At 47.4% G+C, this 26,199-nt stretch overlaps 1 protein-coding gene across 2 annotated transcripts in view; it reads left to right on the plus strand.

Moving 5' to 3' along the window:
• The first annotated feature begins 17,299 nt into the window (after positions 1 to 17,299).
• Positions 17,300 to 26,199, plus strand: part of GALK2 (galactokinase 2) — a 170,480-nt gene continuing 161,580 nt past the window's right edge. For both annotated transcript variants that reach the window (XM_066592626.1, XM_066592627.1), the window contains exon 1: positions 17,300 to 17,442. In XM_066592626.1, coding sequence (XP_066448723.1) covers positions 17,387 to 17,442 — 56 coding nt within the window. In that variant the 5' untranslated portion in view covers positions 17,300 to 17,386. The remainder of the gene's footprint in view (positions 17,443 to 26,199) is intronic.

The raw sequence follows: 26,199 nt of genomic DNA on the forward strand, positions 1-26,199 counted from the left end.
TATCCTTTCTATTACTCTATTACAATTTACATTTACATGCCATTTTGTTTTCTCTATTTTACATTCCTGGATAATTAAACAGAATCGTCCACTTCTAATGTGTTATCCTAATATTGCTCTGCATGTTCGCAGAGAAATAGTTTTTTTGTTTGTCTTTCCAGATACGCACTTTTCCCTCTTTTCTTTCTGTATCTATCCCAAAATTTACAAATAAAGAATTTATATTAAAAAAAATGTTGGTTGTCCATGATTTTGTATAAGTTGTCCAGGAAAATAGAAAAATTCTGGTTGGCATCTGTGTTTGCGATACAGACCGTAATAGGACATGAAGGTTTTCAGACAAACCATGAGCCTGTGTGAATAATCGTCTATGTGTATAGCCTCATGGGGCATAACAGTGCCGTGTGCTTCCTGTGAACACTGACAACACATGACCTCAAAATACGCTAGTTTGCAGAAACTAGACCGGTGATGGCGAACCTGACACGTGTGTCAGCATTGACACGCGTAGCCATTGTCACTGACACGTGGCCGCTGTCGGCCATTCACCTCATTAGTGGTGAATACTGGCAGGGGCCGCGGCTCCCCTGCCGGTATTCACTAAGCAGCGCTACTAGCAGCACTGATCCTGGCGCACACCGTGACGTTAGTGTGCAGCCGGGATCCTCCTCCCCCTCCCCCGACGTCTCCTACTACTTGGTTCCGCGAGAGCGCCCAGGGGAGAAGGCGTCCGGCAGCACACTGACATCACAGTGTGTGCCGGAGATCATCGCTGCTAGCGGCGCGCCAGGCAGAGGAGCAGCAGTGCTTCCACGAGGTAGAGGGGGTAAGTATATGGGTCTCAGGGGGCACTGTCACTGCTGGGGGCCGCTGTGGGGGGCACTGTCACTGCTGGGGGCCGCTGTGGGGGGCACTGTCACTGCTCGGGGGCCGCTATCACTGCTGGGGGGCCGCTGTGGGGGGCACTGTCACTGCTGGGGGCCACTGTGGGGGGCACTGTCACTGCTGGGGTCCGCTGTGGGGGTGCTGTCACTGCTGGGGGCTCATCATTACTGAGATAAGTGACGGGGAGGCTGGGAGAGGCGAGGGCTTGTGCTATGGGTGTTTTGGGTTTATCAAATACAGTTATATATTACAATTATACATTTTTGTTATTTAAACTATAAATATGGCAAATTTATGGGTTTTTTTTCTCAAAGTGACACACCACCCGAGTTATGCTCGGTTTTTGGCGAATTTTGACACACCGAGCTCAAAAGGTTGCCCATCACTGAACTAGACTAAAGACTGGTATATTTCAAATCACAAAGCAGCTGGAGTGATTTGCACAAAATTTAAAAAAGTGCACAAATTTTAAAATCTGAGAATGAAGAAATTTTATTCCTAAATTTGCAGCGTTCCACCTATTTGAAATACATTTAGTGTTAGAGGTGTTATTCCGGAGGCTGTTTTTCTCACTAGCACCCTCAATGCAATATATAGGCACTTTTACAAATTTCTTTCTGCTCTGGGTAATCTGGTATCCATCACATGATTCCAATTTCCTGTTGTGATATATATCACATACCATTCATTCAACATGTCCTCTTTCCTTGCCTTACTCCAGCCCAATGTATGTGTTGTCAATAATGATGTCCGGTACATAGGCTGGCTGTAGCACTGTAACTGCACAGTGGATGCTTGTTCAGTACCTATCCTGATGTTAAAGGAGTATTCCGGGGATTGATCACCTTTTAGTACTGATGACCAGCGCAAGCCGGACAATCCCATCAAGGTCAACAGGGCTGTTCAGGTCCGGCATTTTAGCACTCATGATCTACCATCAGGATAGGTCAGCAGTAGTTGACTGACGTTGGTTCGCTGCTCTGCACCCCCAGTGATCACCTGATCTCAGTCCTCATAGTCACTGCAGCAGGTTAGGTATAGACAGCTACATCTGGGTCAAAGCCAGAAGTGTTAGGCCACTGTCACACACACCGTTTTTAAAATACAGCGTTTCAAACGTGGTGTCTAAGGCCTCCTTCCCACGAACGTATTTACGCCGCGTAAATTCGCGGCAAAAATCCGCTGCGTGGCCCCCTGCTATTAGGTTCTATTGAACCTAATAGCACAATGCTCACGATGCGTAATTCCACCGCGGAATTACGCACCGCGATTTCTCCCGTCCTCACCCGCAGCATGCTCTATTTGCTGCGGGTGAGGACGGGCTGTACGCGCTGACGGCTTCCATTGCAGTCATTGGAAGCCGTCCGTTCACGCTATCTCCCGCTGTAACCAGCGGGAGATAGCGTGAAAAAACGCTTCCCCACCTACCGCCGCCGCGTCATTTGACGCGGCCGGCGCGTCACGTGACACTGCCGGCCGCGTCACGTGACGCGGTGGGCGTGTCACACGACGCGACGGCGGTGGGCGGGGAAGCGTTTTCACGCTATCTCCCGCAGGTAAGTATAGGGGCTCTGGGGGGCGCCGTGACGGGCTTCACTGCGTAATATTACGCGGCGGAGCCCGTCACGCTCGTGGGAAGGAGGCCTTAATGTGTTTTCAAAAGCGTTCAAAAACATTTGACACAAATTTTTAACGCACCCCAGCATGACAATACACACTAAAATAGAGCAGACAACATTCGAAAATCGCAGCATTAGAAACACCATATTTGGACCATAGTTTGCGAATCCCCATTGAAATCAATAGAGGCGTTTAACAGCATTTAGCATTGCATTTCAAACGCCGCTCTAAAAAGCAGAAACAACCACACGGGTCTCTTGCACGCGTGATCTGCACCCATAGGAAATTATTGGACACCCGCAGCTGTATCGTGGGACAGCACAAGTTAAAAAAAGAGCATGTGTGGCGCATGCGCGTGGCTCGCTGCTGCTGTGCCGAGCACATCCGCCGGGCCGAAGAAAGAAGATCCGTCCGCGACGGATGGGAGACCCACAGCGTCCGGACAGGTAAGTATAATCTATTTTCTTGGCCTCATGTCTGCAGGGCAGGAGGGACCCGCTGCGGAATTCTGCATGGGGAATCCGTGCGGGCCCGAATTTCCCTGTGGACATGAGGCCTAATAGTATGCCCAGAAAGGTACCTTATGCATATCTCTATGCACAGCCACAACATTAGCATACAAAACTATGCCAGCATATAGTTAAAATATCAAATTAAAGTTTCTGACAAGGATGTTACAGTAAATGTTAATATAAATAAAAGAAGCAATACAGAAAACTAGTTTTAATAAATAAAACATTATACTTAATAAAATGCATTTAATATGAAATAACCCCACATATTTGTATCTCCATGTGTGGAATAACCTATATAATACATATATATTTTAATAAGAAAAGTAATGAACAGGGTAAGAAAGATAATCACTGCCAAGCCAATTTCCTTTCAGATTGTCAAAAATCTTCTATACCATATCTTGGCACTAACCTGTGTTCTCCCCCAACCAGAACTTATACAAAATAAAACCAGTCTCCGCTACATAAGGATTACACTGTGCAGATCAAAAAATAGCCAAATTAAAAAAGATTCTATTGTTATATGTCATCATATTATTCCATACAACCTTTGCGCTCATGGCCACGGCCGTGACGGACTCCGCCAGTGGAATATCGCAGAGGAGTCCGCCACGGCACCCCCCCTTCCCACACACACACACACACACACACACACACAAAACCCCATACTTACCAACCTGGATCCGCTGTACGCATCCCACATGGAGGGCCAGCGCGCATGCGCAGAACAGCGTGTGGCACGCCGGCAGTGTCAGATGACGCAGCCAGGGGGCCGCGTATTCACGCAATACTTCCGCTGTGCCACAGTGGAAGTATAGCGTGACGGCCAGCTTCCATTAACTACAATGGAAGCCGGCCGAGCATATTCCCACGGCAAATAGAGCATACCGCATTTTCTTTCACACAGCTTGAACATTGAGCTGTTAGATTCAGTAGAACCTAATAGCTCCAGGGTAATGCCGCGGATTTCTGCTGCGTAAAAGGCGGCAGAAATCCGTCTGTGGGCAATAGCCCTTCTTCTCAGAAATTAACAAAATATATTTAATCATGCGTTTGGTATATATCTAAACTGAGAGTGGTCCTTAGGTGTATTTTGACAATTCAAAGTGAGAGTTATGCGCTTCATAAGGTGATAACATATAATTTTACTATATAATGTGTGAGACGGTGACCGGCAAGGTGCTGGAGGGCAGGTATGTGTCACCTAGGATGCTCTCCTATGCTGCCTTGGGGAGCGCTTGGGCAGATACGTGCCACCGAGCAGCCTGGGCTCGGTGGAGGAAGCCGGCAGTATAGTGTTAGTAGCATTAAGCCACTAACACGTTGTAGTATGTAAGTGGCTCCAAGCCACATAATCAGGGCCGGCTTTTCCTGGAGTGACCAAAGTGAAGGGTGGGATGGTCACTCCCACGTACCAGGTGGGGCTGGTACCAGGCCTTATAAAGCCTGGGCCTACAGGGCCTAGAGGGAGAGCTGAGACCTTTGCAGGTCTGAGAGTCCTGGCTGGCTGTGTGCAGGAGCCATTTGTGTTACCAGTGTGTAGACAGGGACGCTCCATGTATAGTAAGTGCTCAGACGAGCAGGATTTACGTTATGTTTGCCTGATGTTAAGGCCTGTATTTTGCTTTTGTTTGCTTGGAAATAAACCCAGGCCAAGCCTGGACTAAAGACTTTATCCTATGTGTCACTGTTAGAGATGAGCGAACATACTCGGATAAGCACTACTCGTCCGAGTAATGTGCTTTATCCGAGTATCTCGCCGCTCGTCCTGAAAGATTCGGGGCGCTCCGCTGCTGACAGGTGAGTCGCAGCGGGGAGCTGGGCAGAGCGGGCGGGAGAGAAGGAGAGAAAGATCTCCCCTCCGTTCCTCCCCGCTCTCCCCTGCAGCTCCCCGCTCCGCAGCGCGTCCCGAATCTTTCAGGACGAGCGGGGAGGTACTCGGATAAAGCACATTACTCGGACGAGTAGTGCTTTACCGAGTACGTTCGCTAATCTCTAGTCACTGTCTCTGACTGCTTATGCCCAGGTTGCTACCGATCCTAAACGCTAATCTCTCACAAATGTTATAACTTGTTCTACAAAGCTGTAGACATATTACTTGTGGTGCGGTCCCTCCCCTGCTTTGTTCTCCGTTGGTATCCAGTGGTTATGTCCTGTAGGCTCTGCTGTTTTACTAGTCAGGCATGCTCAGTGCCTCCATATTCTGTAATGACGACAGTTTGTACAGTTGTGAATGTGCACTTGTCAGTAACTGGTAATGGGGCATTGTGGGAAATGTAGTTTTTGCTCACCTCGGTAGGTGTTTTAAATAACAATGTAGAAATCTGAAGCTGGGAGGCAGCAGTGGAGCAAGTTGGCAAATAAAGGTACAAAAGTTCAGTTTGACCATTTAGATGGATGTTTGGAATAATTGCAATAAGTGGAAACAGTAGGGAAATTTTGCTCTGCCTTTTGCATAACTCTTTAAGGATGAATGCACACAAGCGGAAATTCCTCAGGGGGATTTCCGCTGTTGAATGCTGCCATAGGATTGTGTTTGTTTACGCAAACCAATGCAGACAGCGGTGATTTTCATGGTGGAAATGTTGCGCGAAAAAAAAAAAAAGCGGCATGCCTTATTTCAGGCCTAAGTCACACGGGTGTTTTTTCCCGCGATTTGCGGATCGCATAACGTATGCGCATAGGCAAATCGCGTGACCGGGGCCAACGATTCGCTGAAAAATCTACACCTAGCAGCGTTTTCAGCGAAACGGCCCAGCGCTGCCTGCTATCCTCTGCCACAGCTGTGGCAGAGGAGAACGATGGTCGCCCATTGAATTCAATGGAGCCGGCAATACAGCCGGCTCCATTGAAAGCAATGGGCTGCCGGCAAGCGCTGGGTGAATTTTCGTGGAAGGGCTTAAAATATAAGCCCTTCCCTGAAAACCATCCTGAAAATGTGTAAAAAAATAAGTATACTCACCTTTTTCCTGCAGCCGGAGTTCAGCCGCGTCCGGCCGGCAGTTCTCCTGAACTGCTCTCTGTAGTGTTCAGCAGGCGGGGATTTAAAATCCCCGCCTGCTGAATGGGCTGCCTCTGATTGGTCACAGCCCTCACCAATCAGAGGCAGCTCTCACTCACCCATTCATGAATGGGTGAGTGAATGCTGCCTCTGATTGGCTGAGCGCAGGGACCAATCAGAGGCATCTCTCAGCTATTGAATGACAGCTGAGAGCTGCCTCTGATTGGTCCCTGCGCTCAGCCAATCAGAGGCAGCACTCACTCACCCATTCATGAATTCAGAGCGAAAACGCCAGAGAGGTAAGCCGGAGGTCACTGCAGGGGCACAGGGCCACATCACGCTGCGAAAATGTCACAGTTGGTATCCGACCTGGCCATCTGCATTCGGCCTTAAGAGAACCTCCGTCACCAGATTCATGTGCTCCAAACCATGGGCAGCACGGTCTCAGGATAGGAACTTACAGTGCAGACGTGTTTAAGGGTAACTTCACAGGGGCGAGTGCGATATCGTGCTCACCAACATGCGATTTCTTCGCGGATGCAAGACATTTTTATATCAAAACCGCCTTACATCACTTCGAGGAAGTAGCGGTCCTCACAGGGTGTTTCTCACTTTATTTTAATGGGGAGATCTTGCATTGCACTTGCGTGCACCTAGCATGTGGTGTGCTGCTGTCCGCCCAATGGAAAACTATGGGCGATGTGAGGGCATTCCCAAATATAAGACATGCCACGATTTGTGTATGATCCCATTCAAAATATTCCGTGTGAAACCGACCTTATGCTGAAAAGTTGCATTTCAGATAGAAAAAAAAAGAAAACAAGACACAACCACAAAAACATGCTTTGAAGATGCCCCAGAGGCGGGCCCACCAGCCTCTTCCCACCCAGATTGCATAGGCTGGCAAGTCTCTCTGCATACACAAACAGGGAGAAACCTATAAATCTAGTTCAGGGGTTTCAAACTAATTTTCACCAAGAGCCACATCAGCATCATGGTTGCCTTCAAAGGCCTGTTTATAACGGCCCATACATTTGCTTTCTCTATTACATATGTAATATGAACAGCTTAATCTCCATTGATTTGCACTGGGAATTCAGACGTATTTTACGTGTGCTAAAATTTGCAGCATGTCCTATTTGGATCCATATTACAGACTGCAATTGCCAATTAAAGTCAATGCAATCGCGTAAATACGCATGATGAATGTGTAATTACTGCATAATTATGCATGAATACAGGAGAAATCTATGGGTCCTTTTTGTGGGGGGTTTTTGCACATGAAAAATGCAGTGAATTCACGTGCCAAAAAAAAAAGTAGCATATTTCACAGACTGAAACTGCATACGCTTGTAAATGAGCACCAAACGAAACTACTCTTTAAGATGGCTATGGAGCTCTATACACTATGATGGGGTTTCTCCCCTTCCTGGCAGAGATGTGCCGCCACCTGTGAGTTGCAGAACAGAGCGGTGTGGAGGGGCACGCTGGAGCTCAGAATGCAAGATGGCACCTGCTACCTGTGCTGGTGCTGCCCCCTCTGCCAAGCACTGGTTGCATCCTCCAGGGAAAGGGGAGAGCTGATCCTTCCACGTCCTGTCCTCACTGGCCACATAAAATGACATGGCGGATTCAGCCTGTGGGCTGCGAGTTTGACACATGTGGTCTAGTTGATCTGGGCAGAGAGAAACTTGCGGACTTCACTCCCATGCATTTTTTTTAACTTCGTTTATTGACAGATTGTAAAACAAAACAATATTATATTACTTTATGGTTACATAACGTTTTCCATATTAACTTTTAACATTTGAGAGAATAAAATAAAACTGTTAGTGCGTTTGGTTCGTTGTGTATGAATTTCTTCCTCTTTTTCAACTAGATATCTAACCTGTACCTGCTTGACTTATAATGTGTTGTGCGAGTCTAGCCATTCACCCCACACTTTTTCAAATTTTTTCCAGGCATCCTCTGTGTTGGTAAATCACCTTTTCATAGGTTATTATAGTGTCAGCTAACTTTTTCCATTGTGAAATGGAGGGCGGTCTCGTTGCCATCCATCTCATGGCTACGGTTTTTCTGGCTTTAAATAACATTTCTCTGATGAATATTTTATTGTAGTGTGTCCACTCTTCTTCGTCTATCAGTCCAAATATTGCTATTTTGGGGTCCATGACCAGTGGGGTCGGCAGGAGCGAAGACAGGGTATTAAATATCTCTTCCCAGAATTTCTTTACATGATAACATTCCCATAGTAGGTGCCAAAAGTCGGCATTCGGTTGATGACATCTGTGGCATGTCGCTGTGTCTGTTCTGCCCATTTTATTCAATTGGACTGGTGTAAGATATGCCTGGTGTATCACGTATAATTGTATCATTTTATTATTAACTGCCGGTGACACTAATAGATGCGACTCCATCGCTTCCTGCCAGTCCTCTATTGTCAGAGCAGGGATATTAATTTTCCATTTGTCATAGACTAATAATGGCTCATGATTCATTTTGGCTGATAGTAAGTGTGTGTAAAGAATTGATATCAGTCCTTTGGGTCCCTGTGTCCTGAGGACGCCCACTATTGGATACTTAGAGATTCTAACCGTTTCTGGTGGAAATTGGGCATTTAGGGCGTGTCTCAATTGGAAGTATCTAAATAGTTGTAATTTCGGCATTTGTAGTTTTTCCCGTAATTGTGTGTAAGTTAGCATTACATTGTCCTCGTATATGTCTCCCAACACCTGTATTCCCAGAGAAGTCCAATATCTAGTATCTTGTAGTGATTGTAGTGATGGCAGAGTGGGGTTTTCCCACAGAGGGGTGTCAGTCATTATGTCAGTGAATTGTTGGATCTCCTAGGCCACACGCCACACCGATTGGGCTAGTCGATGTATGGGTAGTAATTTAGATGGTTTTGTGTATTCTGGATGTTCCAGGAATCCAATCAAGTTTTGTCCCGCTACCTCGCTAGCTAAATAATAGTCCGTCAGTGGTAACTCCCCCCTGGTAAACCAGGAACGGAGGTTTCATAGTTGGCTCGATAGGTAATATAATTTGAAATTAGGTAGTGCCATTCCTGCCTGTTTCTTAGATCTTTGCAGTTTAGCGAGTCCCAGTTTAGATCTGGATTGGCCCCAGATAAAGCGAATAATCAGGGAGTTTAATGTTTGAAAGAATTTTTCTGGTACTTTAACCGGTATATGTTGTAGGGAATACAGGCACTTGGGCTGAATTACCATTTTTATCAAATTTACTCGCCCGGCCACCGAGAGAGGAAGTCTGGACCAAACCTTTACTTTAGTGCTTATTGAGTCATATAGCGGATCTATATTTTCACCTAGGGTGTTTTCATGATCCTGTACTATATTGACTCCTAGGTATTTGAATTTTGTTACTTCCAGTAGTCCACTGGAGAGTACACATGGGATCATGGAGATGGAGTCTTTGGCTGTATGCATTATGGCTGACTTGGTCCAGTTTATATATAAGCCGGAGTATTTGGAAAAACAGTTTATTATTTCTAGGGCTTGTGGGAATGAGTGTTCAGGGTTGCATAGAAATAAAATCATATCGTCTGCATATAGTCCAATTTAACTTTCTCTGCCCTCCCATTGCACTCCAGTCACATCAGGGGCATTACGTAGGCGGATGGCTAGTGCTTCTATTGCTATCGCAAATAGAGCTGGGGATAGTGGACATCCCTGGCGTGTTCCCCGTGATAGCGGGAATTTCATTGATGGTATACCGTTAACTATTACGTTTGCCATGGGTGACTTATATAATAGCTTGATCCATTTTAGGAATTGCGGCCCGAAGCCAAAACGGGTCAGGCAGGCTTCTAAAAAATTCCATTCCAATGAATCGAATGCCTTCTTTGTATCTAAAGACGCTATTGCCCAGGGTTTATTATATTTTCTGCCCAATGATACTATTGTCTGCGTCCTACGTATGTTGATTGTGATCGATTTCCCGTGCATGAACCCCGTTTGATCCTCATGGACTATAGATAATATTACTCTATTTAGCCTAGTAGCTAATATTTTAGTCAGGATTTTATAATCCACATTGAGCAATGATATGGGTCTATATGAATCGCATTCAGTTGGGTCTTTGCCCAGTTTTATCAGCACTATTATTGATGCCTCATAAAATGAGGGCGGAAGAGAGTTTTCATTATATCCCCACTGCAGAACATCGTGTAAAATTGGTGTTAATTGACCTGCATATTTCCGGTACGCTTCTAAAGGGATGCCATCCGGTCCGGGGGATTTGTTTAATGACATTTCTTCTATAGCTTGTTGAACTTCCTCTATGTCAATTGGGGCCTCTAGTAGCTCCACCTGTTCTGTCGTAAGGGTTGGGAAGGTTATATTTTCCAAATATTCTAAATTATCAGTTACAGACTTGCTATTTGAGGAGGTATACAGATTAGTGTAGTATTCTTTGAATCTTGTTACAATGGATTGGGCCTCTGTCAGCAGCTGGCCATCTGTCGTTTTGATTTTAAGTACTGAGTTAGATTGTCCATTTTGTTTAACTAGATTAGCCAATAAATGGCTGGACTGATTGCCCATTTCAAAGAAATATTGTTTAGTAAAGAAAAGTTTCCTTTTAGTTTTTACGTGTAGTTGGTGTTTGTACTGGCGAATCAGTCCTAACCATTGCATTTTGTTAGTGTCTGTGGGGTTTGTAGTATATTGCTTTTCAGCGTCAGCTACTTGCTGTTCTATCAGAAGATCCGCTTGTGAAGTTGTTCTCTTAATGTATATTATTGCTGATCTAAAGCAGCCTCTAAGATATGCCTTCATCGTATCCCACTTTAATGTTTCTCGCGTTTCTTCTTCATGTATTTGACGAAATGCATTTATTTGGTCTGGGATTCTGTCCTGTGTTCCCAGTAGCTTCAACCAGAAGGGATTGAGCTTCCAAGTGGAAGTGAAATATTGTCCCGGAAATTGTAATGTGAGCAGGATCGGGTTGTGATCCGATGTTCCTCTGGGACCATGTATTATTGATGTTAAGTATGGAGTAAGTGTTGGTGATCCAAATATGTAATCTATCCGGGAGAGGGATCCTCTACCTGGTGAGTGACATGTGTATTCGTAGGCTTCTGGGTGTTTAAAGCGCCATAAGTCAATCCATCCTACCCCATCGAACATCTGTTTCATTGGGGTTTCACGCATGGCCAGGGATGTTTGTTGTATGGTGAATCTATCTTTTACTGGGTCCATAACTTGATTAAAGTCTCCCATGCATATAATTTCCGCTAGCGGGTATTGGTGTGCGAACATGACCGCCGCTTGTAGTACATGTATGTTATCATGCGGAGGGTGATAGATGCATAAGATAACGTATTGTTTGGCGTTGATTTCGGCGTACTCCCATGCATTTTTGGTACTAAACAAGTGTCTTTCCTTGGTTATGTGGTTTCATCGACGGAGATTCAAATGGTGTCTGATAAAGTAGCAGCAATCTCCCAATGGGTCAGACCAGATAACCTGAAAGCTCTCCAGCGGTTTTTAGGTTTTGCAAATTTTAACTGGAAATTTATTAAGAATTATTCTGTTATTGCTCAACCCCTGACCGATCTTACCAAGAAGGGGTCTGACTTGGTAAGATGGTCGGCAGAGGCCCTAGAGCCTTTCGGTCATCTAAAAAGGGCGTTTACTGCTGCCCCGCTGCTTGAACAGCCTGATGCGCGGCGACCGTTTTTTGTATTGAGAGCGATGTCTGAGGTGGGGGCGGGAATTGTATTGTCTCAGGAAGTCAGTGAGAAATCTGGCTATAGCCCATGCGCGTTCTTCTCGCGGAAGTTCAGTTCGGCGGGAACGTAACAACGACGTGGGTAATCGTGAGTTACTGGCGATTAAGTGGTCACTGGAAGAGTGGCGTCACCATCTTGAGGGGGCTAGGCATCCCATTACCGTGTATACTGATCATAAAAACTTGGTATATCTCGCCAACGCTAAGAGACTCACAGCTCGTCAAGCCAGGTGAGCGTTGTTTTTCACCAGTTTCAACTTCGTCGTTACATATATTCCAGGGGAGAACGTGAAGGCGGACGCCCTCTCATGGAGTTTCGGTTCGCCGGAAAGTGAAACAGTGGCTCCCGAGAATATCTTGGCACCTGGGGTGGTGGTGGCAGCTGTAGAATCTGATCTCATTCCTCATCTACAAAATTGTCAGCAGGACACTCCCTCGGGGGTGCCGGAGGGCAGATGGTTTGTGCCAGAGGACTTGCGTTTTAGAGTCATACCCATCTGTTCTCACAGGCCATCCGGGGGTTCAGGGGACTCTGCATCTTTGTACTAGACACTACTGGTCTATTGGGACTACTGGCCAGGCATGTCTCGGGAGATCCGCTACTTTGTTAAGGGATGCTCTGTCTGTGCACGCAGTAAATGTCGTCGTCCGGAGGGAGCCTCTGAGACCGTTACCGATGCTTTCTCGTCCGTGGTTGCATTTATATGCAGATTTTATCACTGATCTACCTGAGTCTCAGAAGTTCATCACTATCCTAGTTGTTGTAGACCGTTTCTCAAAAATGGCACACTTCGTGGCGTTAAAGAAGCTACCTTCTGCAATAGTTTTCCAAGATTTTTGTAAAAGAAATCATTTGTCTACATGGGGTTCCCGAGAACATTGTATCTGATCGCGAGGTTCAGTTTGTTGCGCAATTTTGGCGAGCATTCTTTAGAAACCTGGGAAATCGCTTTCCTTCTTGTCAGCATTCTACCCGCAAACTAATGGTCAGACTAAGCGGAAGTACCAGGATTTACTGCAATATTTACAGTTGTTTGCTAGCGAAAAGGCTCATCAGTGGGCAGAATTCCTGCCATTGGCAGAGTTTGTGCTAAACAACCATACTTGTTCTTCCACTGGGGTATCTCCATTCCTTTGCGTATATGGTCAGCATCCTCGCCTCCTTACAGCTATTGCTACTCCGTCTGCATGTCCTGCAGCTGATGTCGCCACAGATGTGCTTCAGGGGGTATGGAAAGAAGTACAGAAGAACCTGGAAGCAACGGGGGCACGTATGCAGTTGCGTAGTGGAAGGAGTCTTTCAGTATCTGAACCTTACAGGGTAGGACAGAAGGTATATTTGTCTTCTTGAAAACTCAAATTGAAGGTTCCGTCTTTGAAACTGGCGCTGCATTATGTGGGTCCCTTTGTCATCACGCTTGTAGTAAATCCGTTTGCTTATGAACTTGATTTGCCAGCTACATGGAGGTTTCATAGGGTTTTTCATAAGTCATTATTGAAACCTTTTGTCCCTTCGGTTCCTAGTGAGTACGCCAGCATCCCTTCTCGGTCCATAGTGAGAATAGGGCCCGCCGCCCAGTTGCCCGCCTGGGGTTAGCCAGGAGTGGAGGCAAGCAGGCAGGGACAGGGGTTGTGGGTGAGATCCAGGGCAACCTGGGCTGGCATATCAAGGGTAGTATACCGTAACAGCTCAGGCCCCTAGTCAGCCAATCAGAAGCTTTAGGGGCATTAACAAAGCATCACTATCACTCGGCAGGTCTTCACCCTTTTTTCTGGTGGAGACAAGATACAACAGTACCCATAGTAGGAAACACACTGTTACAGGTGTACAGAAATGCAATGACATGGTTTAATGCTATAATAAAAATAATCTTTATTTATATAGCGCCAACATATTCCGCAGCGCTTATAAGAAAGGGGGAACAGAAACAAAACCACAGTTACATCTAGTAATCAATTGATGGAAACAGTAGGGGTGAGGGTCCTGCTCCAATGAGCTTACATACTACAAATAATGGGGTGATACAGAAGGTAAAGGGGCTGGAGATGTGCACAGTATGTCGAGGTGGAGAGTTTGTGATGCTATACACATAGACAATGGTCAGACTTAAGCCGTATAGTGGCTAAATCAGTGTGACTGCAGGGGGGCGGTTGATTACGGCTAGCAGGGATTGCAATCAGTAGGACAGGGAGCATGACATCAGGGGAAGTACAGAGGGGTTTGGTTTAGGGTATATGGTATGCATCCCTAAAGAGGTGCGTTTTTAGAGCATGTCCATGCTACATACAGAACAATACTTATCCTGTGCCACTATTGTTACATATAGCTTGAATCCCCCACCGCTCCAGCATTGCAGAACATTACTGCAGGAGTCACGTGTTGTCGATGTGACATTACTGCTGCAGCCTTGTGAACAAAGACTTGGCAGGTAACAGTAGTGAAGTGCTTTTACACGGGATGATCTGTCGGGTAACAGATGCCCGACAGGTCATCCCAGCGATAATTATTCCTGTGTTTTTACATGAGTACCGTGGCCCCTTCAAACACCTGATCTGCAGGGATGCTGGGAGTCAGGCCCCCACCCATCAGCTGTTTTTGGCTATCTTGAAGTTCTTTGAGGGTGTTTTTTTTTGCAAGAAGAGCTGTATTTTTTAGTGGCATGATTTTGGGTTACAATAACTTAACAGTTCCCCCCTTTCCCTTTTATACCCTCCCTTTTTTCTCTTTTCCCTTTTTACCATCACTTGATTCTATTTTCTTTTCTTCTTCTATTTTATTGTTGTAGGTTAAATGGTTCTGATGATCTTCTATTTTGCCGTGTCTCAATCAAGGCCGAAGACTGTTTTCCTAGGCCTCACTTAGGGTGCATTCCCACGAACGTATATCGGCTCGGTTTTCACGTCGAGCCGATATACGTCGTCCTCATGTGCAGGGGATGGGGAGGATGGAAGAGCAAGGAGCAGGAACTGAGCTCCCGCCCCCTCTCTGCCCCTCTGCACTATTTGTAATGGGGAGAGGCGGGATGGGGCGGGGCTAATCATCGGAACTTAGCCCCGCCCCATCCCGCCTCCTTTCATTGCAAATAGTGCAGAGGGGCGGAGAGGAGGCAGAGAGGGGGCGGGAGCTCAGTTCCTGCTCCTGGCTCTTCCATCCCCTCCCCCCTGCACATGAGGACGACGTATATCGGCTCGGCGTGAAAACCGAGCCGATATACGTTCGTTGGAATGCAGCCTTAGCGTGTACACGGGTTTTGTGTATATTATTTTGCCACTGAGTGCTAATTGGGAGATTCAAGGAGCGGTCAGTGTACCTTCGTTGCACTCTTATGTAAAATGTGATATGTGTTCCTATACCAAATTTCCAAAAAAAGATATTAAAAAAAAAACAAAACACATATAACTTACAGTATTAACACTTTATAGGAAGAATGGTTGAAAAAAACCCACCACATATGCTATTGTTTTGTTACATTTGCAGTGAACGCCATGTGGCGTGAATAAATATCTAATAGAGATGAGCGAACGTACTCGGATAAGCACTACTCGTCCGAGTAATGTGCCTTATCCGAGTACCGCTGTACTCGTGCTGAAAGATTCGGGACGTGCTACGGAGCGGGGAGCTGCAGGGGAGAGCGGGGAGGAACGGAGGGGAGATCTTTCTTTCCTTCTCTCCCGCCCGCTCTGCCCCGCTCCCTGCTGCGACTCACCTGTCAGCAGCGGAGCGCCCCGAATCTTTCAGGATGAGTACAGCGGTACTCGGATAAGGCACATTACTCGGACGAGTAGTGCTTATCCGAGTACGTTCGCTCATCTCTAATATCTAAGCTTTATTCTGCAGGTCAGTATGATTCCAGCAATACTAAATGTATATACAGTAGTTTGTTTTACTACAATCTTTAGTTTTACTGTTGACAGATTCGGAGAACCATTACTCATTTTTCTGTTGAGGTTGTGTCCCCCATCCATGATGTGTCTAAAGTGCACCCCACACTGCTAACCAGCAAAGGAAATGTACCCCCAGTGCACCCCACACTGCTAACCAGCATAGTCCATGTACCTCCAAGTGCATCCCACAGACTGCCAACCAGCATATCCCATGTACCTCCAAGTGCACCCCCCCACTGCCAACCAGCATAGCCCATGTATGTCCAAGTGCACCCCACAGACTGCTAACCAGCATAACCTATGAACCTCCAAGTGCACCCCACAGACTTCCAACCGCATAGCCCATGTACCTCCAACTGCACCCCAAGACTGCCAAGCAGCATAGCCCATGTACCTCCAAGTGTACCCTTACAGACTGCTAACCAGCATAGCCCATGTACCTCCAAATACACCCCCGCACTGCCAACCAGTTTTTACCCATTTACCTCCAGTGCACCTGCACACTGCTAAATGACCACTCCACAGTTCTGCATGTACCTCTCATGCACATGCCCACGGGCTTATGTGTAAAACACTGTGGGTCTCCCCGCAGCGTTTTATTCATTTTGTAAACATCAGCTCTGCTGGCAGAGACCGCATATGGCACTGCGTATGCCCGCAAACATGTGCCTTTCATATCACCCCGTGCCTACTGTGCACCCCATAGGTGTCCCCTAATGTGCCTTTCATATCACCCCGTGCCTACTGTGCACCCCATAGGGGCCGGCTTCCATTGCAGTCAATGGAAGCATTCCGTCATGCTATCTTCCGCTGAAGCACATCGGAAGATAGCGTGAAACCGCTTCCCCGCCCACCGCGTCATATGACGCTGTGGGCGTTTCATGTGACGCGGCCGTCGCGTCACACGCTCTATTGCGCATGCGCGCCGAAGCGTCATGCGGGACGGAAGACTCCGGATCCGTAGGTAAGTATTGGGGTCTCTGGAGGGCACCGTGACGGGCGCAGCCGGCCTTAGGGCTGATTCACACGAGCATGAATTTGGCACACATTATGCTCACGATGCACGGCCGCGTGATATGCAGGGAATGGAGCCAAGGTAACTACATAGCCTTTAATGGATCCGTTCACATTAGCGTGTAGATACGCGCATTAAGAAGATGGCAGCATGCTCTATCTCACCGCATATTACGCAGCGTGAGCCCTATTCTCTTCTACGGGTAGTGTATGTAACGCTGTCCATACGCAATACATTACGTAGGGGCGCCGATACATTTGCAAACAGAGCGGGGAATAAAAAAAGACAAAAGTCACACAGCGCATGACGGAGTGCGTGAGATCCGTGGCATGTGCGGGGCACTCGCTGCCACACGCCCAGACTGCTAACATGCTGGGCGACCCTTGTAGCGCTTTACACAAACCGCCGAATGAATGAACCCCCATGCATCAGTCACCTCCAGAGACTCCCTGTGTGCACCCTACAAGCAACCCCTATGCCTCCAGTGTACCCCATCGCCCTATGCCTCCAGTGTACCCCATCGCCCTATGCCTCCAGTGCACCCCTTGTTTATCTCTTCACCTCTCTACCCCCTCCAGTCACGTGACCCGGCAGCCTGGGACTGAGCACGGAGCCGCGGAGACACGGCTGCAGGAACAGGATGTCCGTGAGGCGTTTGTATCCGGAAGAAGCGGCTGCGCAGCAGACCGGGCGCTTCTCTTCCCTGCTGACATGGCCGCTTGTGCTGCGCCGCCGACGCTCCTCGTCCAGGTGACAGAGGAGGACAGGTTAGTCCATAACACCACGATGTACCAGTGGGGGTCGCTGCAGCTGCACGGGCTCCTCCCTCACAAGAAGTTACTGCCATTCCTATCAGTTTGTAGAACTACAAATCCCAGTAATCCCTGCCAGTCCTTCCTTTTCACGTGTCTGTCTGGCAGGGTCCACAATATAGTCCTTATTCCCAGCCTGCCTGGCTTGCCCGGTCTCTTAGTGTAATATTGCTGCACTAGTGGGTTTCATAGCTGCCATCATTTGGAGCCGGTTCCAGGGAGCGCTACACTTTCTGACACGCCAATGTTGCCCTCTCAGTGGGTTCGTGAACGTTTCCGTATTTTCTTACACATTTCGGTCATGCAAAAAATAAATTGAATATGCTCTATTTTTCTGCTTATTTGCGCACCAAAGGCCCCCATAGAAGTCAATGGGGTTGCGCAATGGCGCACACAATGCGTGAGAAGATGCGTCGAACACTGCGTAATTCTGCTGGAAAAGGAACACATCTGGAGCTAATAAGTCATTTTAATCGGTATGTCTTTGTCGTGCGCAAATGGAATTTGCGGACACAAAAAGTGAAGTAAAATACGCGAATGCGCGCACAGAAAAACATTGTTCATTCGCAGACATTCAGCAATTAGGTGCGCACAAATTCGCATCTGCTCTTCCGTGGTCTGCGGTGGTGTTCGCACCAGCAGATTTGCACAGCAAATTATGCAGCGAATACAACACATTGATGTCAATTTATTTATGCGCACATACGTACAAAAACCGCAATGCACGGCGCAGAAATCCGCGTACACCAGTGTGAAGGCAGCCTGAGCGCCAGACACCGAGGGTCCCGTTATAGGGTTATGTCATGTCCACAGGATACGCTGCCATAGTCCGGGAGGTGTATGTCGCTCACCCCTAGGACCCGCTTCTGTGCTGACAGCGAGGGATCCCAAACCTTGGCGCATCGGGTAAGATGGCCACCACTTCCTGGGGGATGAATGGGGCTGTGCTAACCCACATGTGCGGCGCGCTCTATGGGTTTCCTTGGGATTTATGGGGGCAGTCTTAAAGGGGTTCTGTCATTAGATGAGATGTAGTTTTTATTGGTACCATTTTGGGGTACATACGGCTTTTTTGATCACTTTTATTGCATTTTGCCTCCGTTTTTTAGGGGGAGGGGGGGTTACGCTTTTTGCCGTGCAGGATAAAAAGCGTGTTGAACTTATTGTACGCGTCGTTAAGGATACGACGATACCAAATATGTGGGATTCCAATAAAAAAAATTCATGCTAATATGAGAAAAAGCAGGAAAAAAAAAATGTTTTTTTTTTTTACATTTATCTTTTCTGAAGGCCATTTAGACACAGATTATCGCTCAAAGATCGCTCAAGACCATCTTTTGAGTGATAATCGTTGTGTCTAACTGCATTGACATCCTGCAGTTTTCGTTAAAGCATCACTCATCGTTGTCTTTCAGCGTGCTAAAAGACAAGGATCAGGGATCAGGGATTCCCAGCGGAGTACAGCTGATACTATTGTTTCATCTGTATCCCGCTCCCTGATAACAGGCGGGGTATGAAGAACAGAGCGGTCCAGGTTTGTTTTCCATACCCCGCACGGAGCGCTCGGCTGTTTAACAGCCGGGTGCTCCGAGCAGAAAACATCTGGAAGCAGAAGACAAGTGGGGACACCCCACTTGTCTTCTGCATCCTCCACTGGTAGCGCTCAGCTGTATGACAGCCGGGCGCTGGAGCGGGGGAACAGCTGGATGCAGAGAACAAGTGCCCCCCCCCCCCCCCGCTTGTTCTCTGCATCCTCCGAAGCGCAAGGTGATCGCTGAACATTTGAGCGATCTTCTTGCGATGTAAATTACACAAAGATTATCGCTCAAAAGTCATCTTTTGAGCAATAATCGTTTTCTAAATGGGCCTTTACACATTTTATGTCCCTGTGGGAGACTTGCACCATACCAGCTCTGATTGCTATGATAAGGCATTGCAGGACATCTGTTTTGCAGTGCCTTATCGCTTGTTACAGCGATCACAGGCACTGGCAATACAGGACGCCGGTATCTGGTGTCCTGTTGCCATGGTAACCCATAGGTCTCTCCGCGATTATATTGCGAGAGTCCGATGAAGTCACAGAGGCAGCGTGCTCCCTCTGTGAACCCTTCTCATGCCGCAATCTACATAGATCGCAGCAGTGAAGGGGTTAACAGCGGGGGTCGCTGCTTCGACGCACCCCCGCTGTTGCAGCGAAAGCCCTGTTATCAGTGACAGCCGACTCCCGCTGCTGGATAGCAGGAGATCTCTTATGATCTTGTGCTATGCCCAGGGCGTAACTGTATGTCCTGTTGTGTTAAGTACCTCCCTGACACGACGTACAGTTACACTATGTGGCAGGAAGGGGTTAATGGCTGCTCACGTCACTTCCTAAGGGACTGCATCAGGTAATCAGACTTCAGTGCCCCTCAGGGGGTGCAGGCGATCTCACCTTTTTCAGGACACTCACTTGAAATCATGGATGGATCACATGAGCCAAGGAAGTTCACATCATTGTTAACAGCCTGCTAGGCTTGTGCCTCACATGCAGGGCTTCATGCACCAAATTGTGGCTGCAGACAGGGGACACTTCTTGCCCTTGGCTGCTACCATTGGTACTATTACAAATCCAGGGAGCAGAGGGCATCCTGTGCCTGTGATGTACCCTGTGTGCATGTAGGGTAGCAGACTAGATTACTACTGTCTTCATAGTTTCTGAACTCTTGTTCTTGCAAATAGTGATAATATAAATGTATGCTGTGTAGTGGCCCGAACACCTATATCTGGCCCCTCCATAATTGTCATACATGTCATGTCTTTTATGTGGATGCACTGTGCAAAGTGTCTTGTCTGCTGTTTGTGTATTGCACAGCTGCAGAATGCAAGAGGTTAAAGGGGTTGTCCCGAGGCAGCAAGTGGGTCTGTACACTTCTGCATGGCCATAATAATGCACTTTGTAATGTACATTGTGCATTAATTATGAGCCATGCAGAAGTTATAAAAAGTTTTATACTTACCTGTTCCGTTGCTGGCGTCCTCGTCTCCATGGTGCCGACTAATTTTCGCCCTCCGATGGCCAAATTAGCCGCGCTTGCGCAGTCCGGGTCTTCTGCAGTCTTCTATGGGGCTCCGTGTAGCTCCGTGTAGCTCCGCCCCGTCACGTGCCGATTCCAGCCAATCAGGAGGCTGGAATCGGCAATGGACCGCACAGAAGAGCTGCGGTCCACGGAGGAAGAGGCCATCTTCAGCGGTGAGTAGAGAAGTCACCGGAGCGCGGGGATTCAGGTAAGCGCTCCGGTGAGCTTTCTTTACCTCCCTGCATCGGGGTTGTCTCGCGCCGAACGGGGGGGGGGTTGAAAAAAAAAAAAACCCGTTTCGGCGCGGGACAACCCCTTTAATGTCTGAAAGTGGCTGGGATATGTCTGGGAAAGTAACAGTTCTGTCTAGTCATGTGATGTCTTCCCTCTATAAGGGCTTATTCAGACGACCGTATATCGGCTGGGTTTTCACGCCCAGCCGATATACGGCGTCTCTCTCTGCAGAGGGAGGAGGCTGGAAGAGCCCGGAGCAGTGCACTGAGCTCCCACCCCCTCTCCGCCTCCTCTCCACCCCCCTGCACTATTTTCAACGAGGAGAGGTGGGATGGGGCGGAGCTAATTACCGCAACTTAGCCCTGCCCCTGTCCCGCCTCCTCTCATTACAAATAGTACAGAAAGGCGGAGAGGGATGGAGAGGAGGCAGAGAGGGGGCGGGAGCTCAGAGCACTGCTCCCGTCTCTTCCAGCCTCCTCCCCTGCAGAGAGAGATGCCGTATATCAGCAGGTGTGAATACCCGGCTGATATACGGTCGTCTGAATGCACACTAAGTGTGAGTGAGTGATTGAGAGCAAGGTGAGGTCTTCTATTTACTTCAACGGTAGTGAAAGGAGGGAGAGTGCCAGCCACATGGGGGTACCTTCAACCCTCATGCGGTGAAGTATGGAAGCAGAGGAGAGGTATCCAGATTTTCACCATTCTAGGAACCACCTCTGAGGTTTGCAAGGAGTGAAGAAGTCTGCCATGCGGTGTTCTACCAACAAGTTCTGAGTGAGTGTCCAGCGGAGTGTTGTGTCTCCCTCCGGAGTTATTCAGAGTCCCGGAGTTTGTGTGTGTCCAGGAGTGGAGCACCACAGATAACTTAGACTGTGGGCCCGGTGCCATCCTGTGTTCTCGTGCCTGACCATCTGCTGAAACACTGCCCTTTCCTGCACGTGTGAGTAAGCGGTATTTCTGCAAGTACAGAGTAAAGTTTCCAGTCACTGCCCGTTTCAAGTGATTGAGGTCTTCAACGTTAACTGTGTGTGGACTCCCTTATTTAATTATTTCCTGTACCGTTGTTCTTCACTGACCAGAGCATACAGTACATGTGTTTTTCATGCAGTGTTGCAGATTCAATTTTCTAGGATTATTGATTGAAGTGCATTGGATCGATCTGATCCCAAAATGTATCATTTATTGTCAAATTTGATTCTGTTGAATAAAATGTACTTTATCTTTCTGTTGCAAAGAGATTTTTTTAACATTCCTACATCTGTACTGCATGAACTACAATGACGATTTGTAATTTCACATAGAGGCTAGGGATTCACTGGATGTGGCATTCGGCCCCCTTGTCCTGCAGACCCCATAGTGGTCATAGTCGTCGCATAATCTGTCTTTATTGGCAGCATTCCAACGTAAACTACATATCCTTTTAATCTTAAGGGCCATAAACTGCTGCCAGAGGGGTCTGGCAGCCAATTATTCCCGTCTTCCTATTGAGAATACTTACGGGATGCGCAAAGCACACGTGTAGCTATTTGATGTGTATTGCCAGCCCAAGTCTCAATTTTGGAGTAGGGCTTATACTTCAAGCATCCTGAAAAATAATGACAGGGCTTATTTTCAGGAAACGGTATATTTAGACCCAATGCCCACGGCCGTATTTGCACTGCGGGATCCGGAGCAAGCGTTCGACCTCCAGATCCTGCAGAAAATACTGCCCATAGAACATGCAAGGAAAACAGTTTTCCATGCCCCCGAGCGAAAAGAACTGCAATTTTCCACTCGCGGGGGAAAATCCTATTCTAGTGTGAGGCTCACACGGACTGCTTCCATTGCAGTTAATAGAAGCCGACCGTCCCGCTGCGAGTCGCGGCAGATCCGCATAATCTCCGGCTTGACTCACTGCACTGTGCAGCGGCGCCCCAGCCGGCATGTCCACAGAGCAGAGAGAGAAGACAAGACAGGTCAATGCTGGGGCACAGGGTCTGATTCTGCTGCGAGATTTCGCAGTCAGGATCTGACCCGGCCGTGGGCATGAGGCCTAGCTGAGTGCCATTTTATGGTTCCAAATATTGTTCATTTCTGTAGTACTTTATATCCATAGCTTTCCCACTGACATATCATCACCAGATGTTTTTGCACGGCATTTGGAGTACATTTACTATGAAGCTATGACGCCATCTAGTGGAACAAAGATGGAAATTTAGCAATACGGGAAATTGATTACTTATCAAAACTGCAGCTCAAACAGTAATCTGTGGGTAAAAATATTTGCAGTTTATCATGAAAAATTGCTTCCTGTCAGCTTTTCCACATATACAAGTAACCCTTTATTACCAAGTTTCATACTAATTTGCCCAGACTTTGGCACTTCCTCCTACAGGGACGTAATTCAGCTATCCTTGGTTATCCAGTGGCCATAAGTAATGATCCAATTGTTATATAATATACCTAGTGGAAATTCCAAACCAGTTTGTTTTCTGGATCTTCTCTTCTGGCAGAAACACTGCATTAGACTTTTTCCGTATTTCTCAAAGCCTATAAGTGAGAGTAACCATACGTAATGCAGCCAGCTCTTTTACCAGAAATAGTGGACTGGCGCCGCCTGTTAGTCGGGCTCCCTTCCCTATGGTCAGAACCCCACAGATTAGACGCATCTAGGAAGTGTGCCACAGATGTATATCATGAAAAACACTTTAAAGCCCCCCTCTGGCCCCGGCAAACACCATACATTTTGTGGCAGGTAGCCAGAGAAGCCATGCTAGCCATCTTGGTTTATTTGGTAGAGGTGGGTTACTTTAAATATGTGAATATTTTTTTAGGGTTAAAAGCTTTCTGTATTCTGCCTTTGTTTTTTAGCTTATTCCTAGGACAGTACAGCAAATCTTAACTAAGAGTGAATGCACACGGGCAGAAATTCTGCAGCGAGATTTCCCGCAGAATTTCCGCCCGTGCACGCTGCCATAGGATTCCATTGGTTTATGCAATCCTATGCAGACAGTCGCAATTTGACCGTGTGAAAACATGTGCGGTAAACAAATCGCGGCATGTCCTATTTATGTACCAGCCTCACAGAGGCCAGCAGAGATACGTCACTGGTGACGCGCTGGCTCTGCGCATGTGCGGCTGTGCGCCAGCTGACACATCGCAGAGCAGAGAGAAGGCACTGGAGGAGGTGAGCCGCGGGTCACTGCAGGTAGCTGTGAGAATTCACGCAGCTGGATCCGACCCGTCCGTCTGCATTCACTCTAAGGCCTCATGTCCACGGGGAAAATCAGATCCGCTGCAGATTCTACATGTAGAATCTGCAGCGGGTCCCTCCTGCCCCGCGGACATGAGCGCCGAAAATAAGAATTTAAAAGTATTTACCATCCGGCGCGGGCGGAGAAGATCAGCTGTTCCTCACGGCCGGATCTTCATTTTCGGCCGGCGGATGAATTCCTGACGCCGGCGGCACGTCGCCGGCACGTCGCCGACGTGCCGCGCGCATGCGCCGGGCACATCCGCCGAGCCGAAGCAAGGAAGATGCGGCCGTGAGGAACAGCTGATCTTCTCCGCCCGCGCCGGATGGTAAATACTTTAAATTCCTATTTTAGGTCTCCCGCGGATCCGGACGGCTTCCATAGGCTTCAATAGAAGCCCGCGGGAGCCGTCCCCGCGGGAGACCCGCACGAAAATGGAGCATGGTCCGGATTTTTCCATGCTCCATTTTTTTTTAAATCCCTTTTATTGACGATCCGCGGGTATTTATCTACCCGCGGGTGGTCAATGCATCCCTATGGGATGCGGATCCGCATGCGGGAGATCCGCTGCGGATCTTAAATCATATTTTGCCCGTGGACATGAGCCCTTATTTGTAGTAAATTTTGTTGCACAATATCAAACAATACAGTGGAAACCCGGAGCTGCCTGTGGGGTGACAAGTGTAGAGAGGTGAGTAGCTTTCTTAATTTGCACCTTGGAGGACCCCTTAGAATGCCTTTTCATAACTTGGGAGAACCCACTTAAAGTTGCTTCAATAGAATGTATGCCAGAGTAATCCTGTTTGGTGATTGGCTGCAGCAGTCACATGTTCATCTAGGGAATAAAGAAGTACAGAGAATGGTAAGATGCCAGTTGGGTAAATATCACTACTTGTATAAGTTTTACACTATTCCGAGCCTTATAAAACACTTAATAAATCAGCTTTCCCTGTATCGGTGTGTGCACAGAGAGTGTTGTCAATCATCTTATGGCGGCCGGATAAGCGGGAGTCCTGTCAGGATGTTCTCTACTTTTTATTCAGGAATCCTGCTCCAAACTACCTACATTTATACCCCTCTCAGGCAGCGCAGCATTAACCCTTTCCAATCCAATTTGTACCCTTGTTTTCCTAGGGGACTTACTCTTTTTCTGCCGTTATCAAACAGCGCTATCTGCTGACTAAAGCCAGTACTGCATGAGGTGACACATTGGATAGGGTCCGACAGCAGAGAGGCTGGCAATATACAGTAAGAGGACCCTGATGGACGTCTTCCAAGATCGGAACTGTACAGCCTTAAATCATAATGTCTTCACAGGTCAGACAGTGGATTGGAAAGGGTTAATCACCTGACATGTGCAGCTTTAGTTTTACAATATATTTTTACATTACATACATTCAGTTCTTGTGGCATCTACTGCAGCCAGAACACAAGCAAGGAATGCTGGAAGATGTGAGCTCTGAAGTCTGCAGAATTGTGAATGCTTCAATGGATGAGGATAGGCTATGGTGCAGACTATAACTCAGGATCAGTACAGGCAGAAGTCACAGTAACATCTCTACAAGTGCTAGTGATGCTCTAAAGGCATTGTCCTGCTTTGAAATTGGCCACGTTTTTATTAAGGTGTATTCCTCCTGCAGTTTCTGTGTACATTACTATGTCGGAAGAATTTCCCAATGAAGACATCTGACTTCTGCTACTTTATAGGCATATGGCGGCATATCTCACTCATTGGCTTATTTAAAAAAGCAGATGTAAGCTACATGAGTTGTTTTCTGAATATTTCTTGTATCACTGACCTTTCCTGGGAATGAAGGTTAGTGACAGGCAGAGATGTATGTATTGAGGTAGTGACGGGCAGAGTTTCGCCCTGAATGCTGGCCTTCGTATAGAAGACCCCCAGAGTATCTCTTATCCAAGAGAAGCTGGATGAGATACAGAGAATGCAGGAAGCATGGTTTCCTAAGCAGAACATAGCCTGGGGCACATTCACGCAGTCATATGCGGGTTTCGGTCGCATAGATACGCTTTGGAAAAATGCAACGTTTGTATACACATGCGTGCGGGTCTACGTAGCGGGTTTAGGCGCTGAATATACTTAATACAGTATATCAGTCCATAAATACGCACAAAGATAGGACATGCCACGTAATGGTTTTTTCTATGCGACCCAAGTACGTTATGAAACT

Source organism: Eleutherodactylus coqui, chromosome 2 (assembly GCF_035609145.1).
Source record: "Eleutherodactylus coqui strain aEleCoq1 chromosome 2, aEleCoq1.hap1, whole genome shotgun sequence".
In the NCBI taxonomy this organism is placed as follows: domain Eukaryota; kingdom Metazoa; phylum Chordata; class Amphibia; order Anura; family Eleutherodactylidae; genus Eleutherodactylus; species Eleutherodactylus coqui.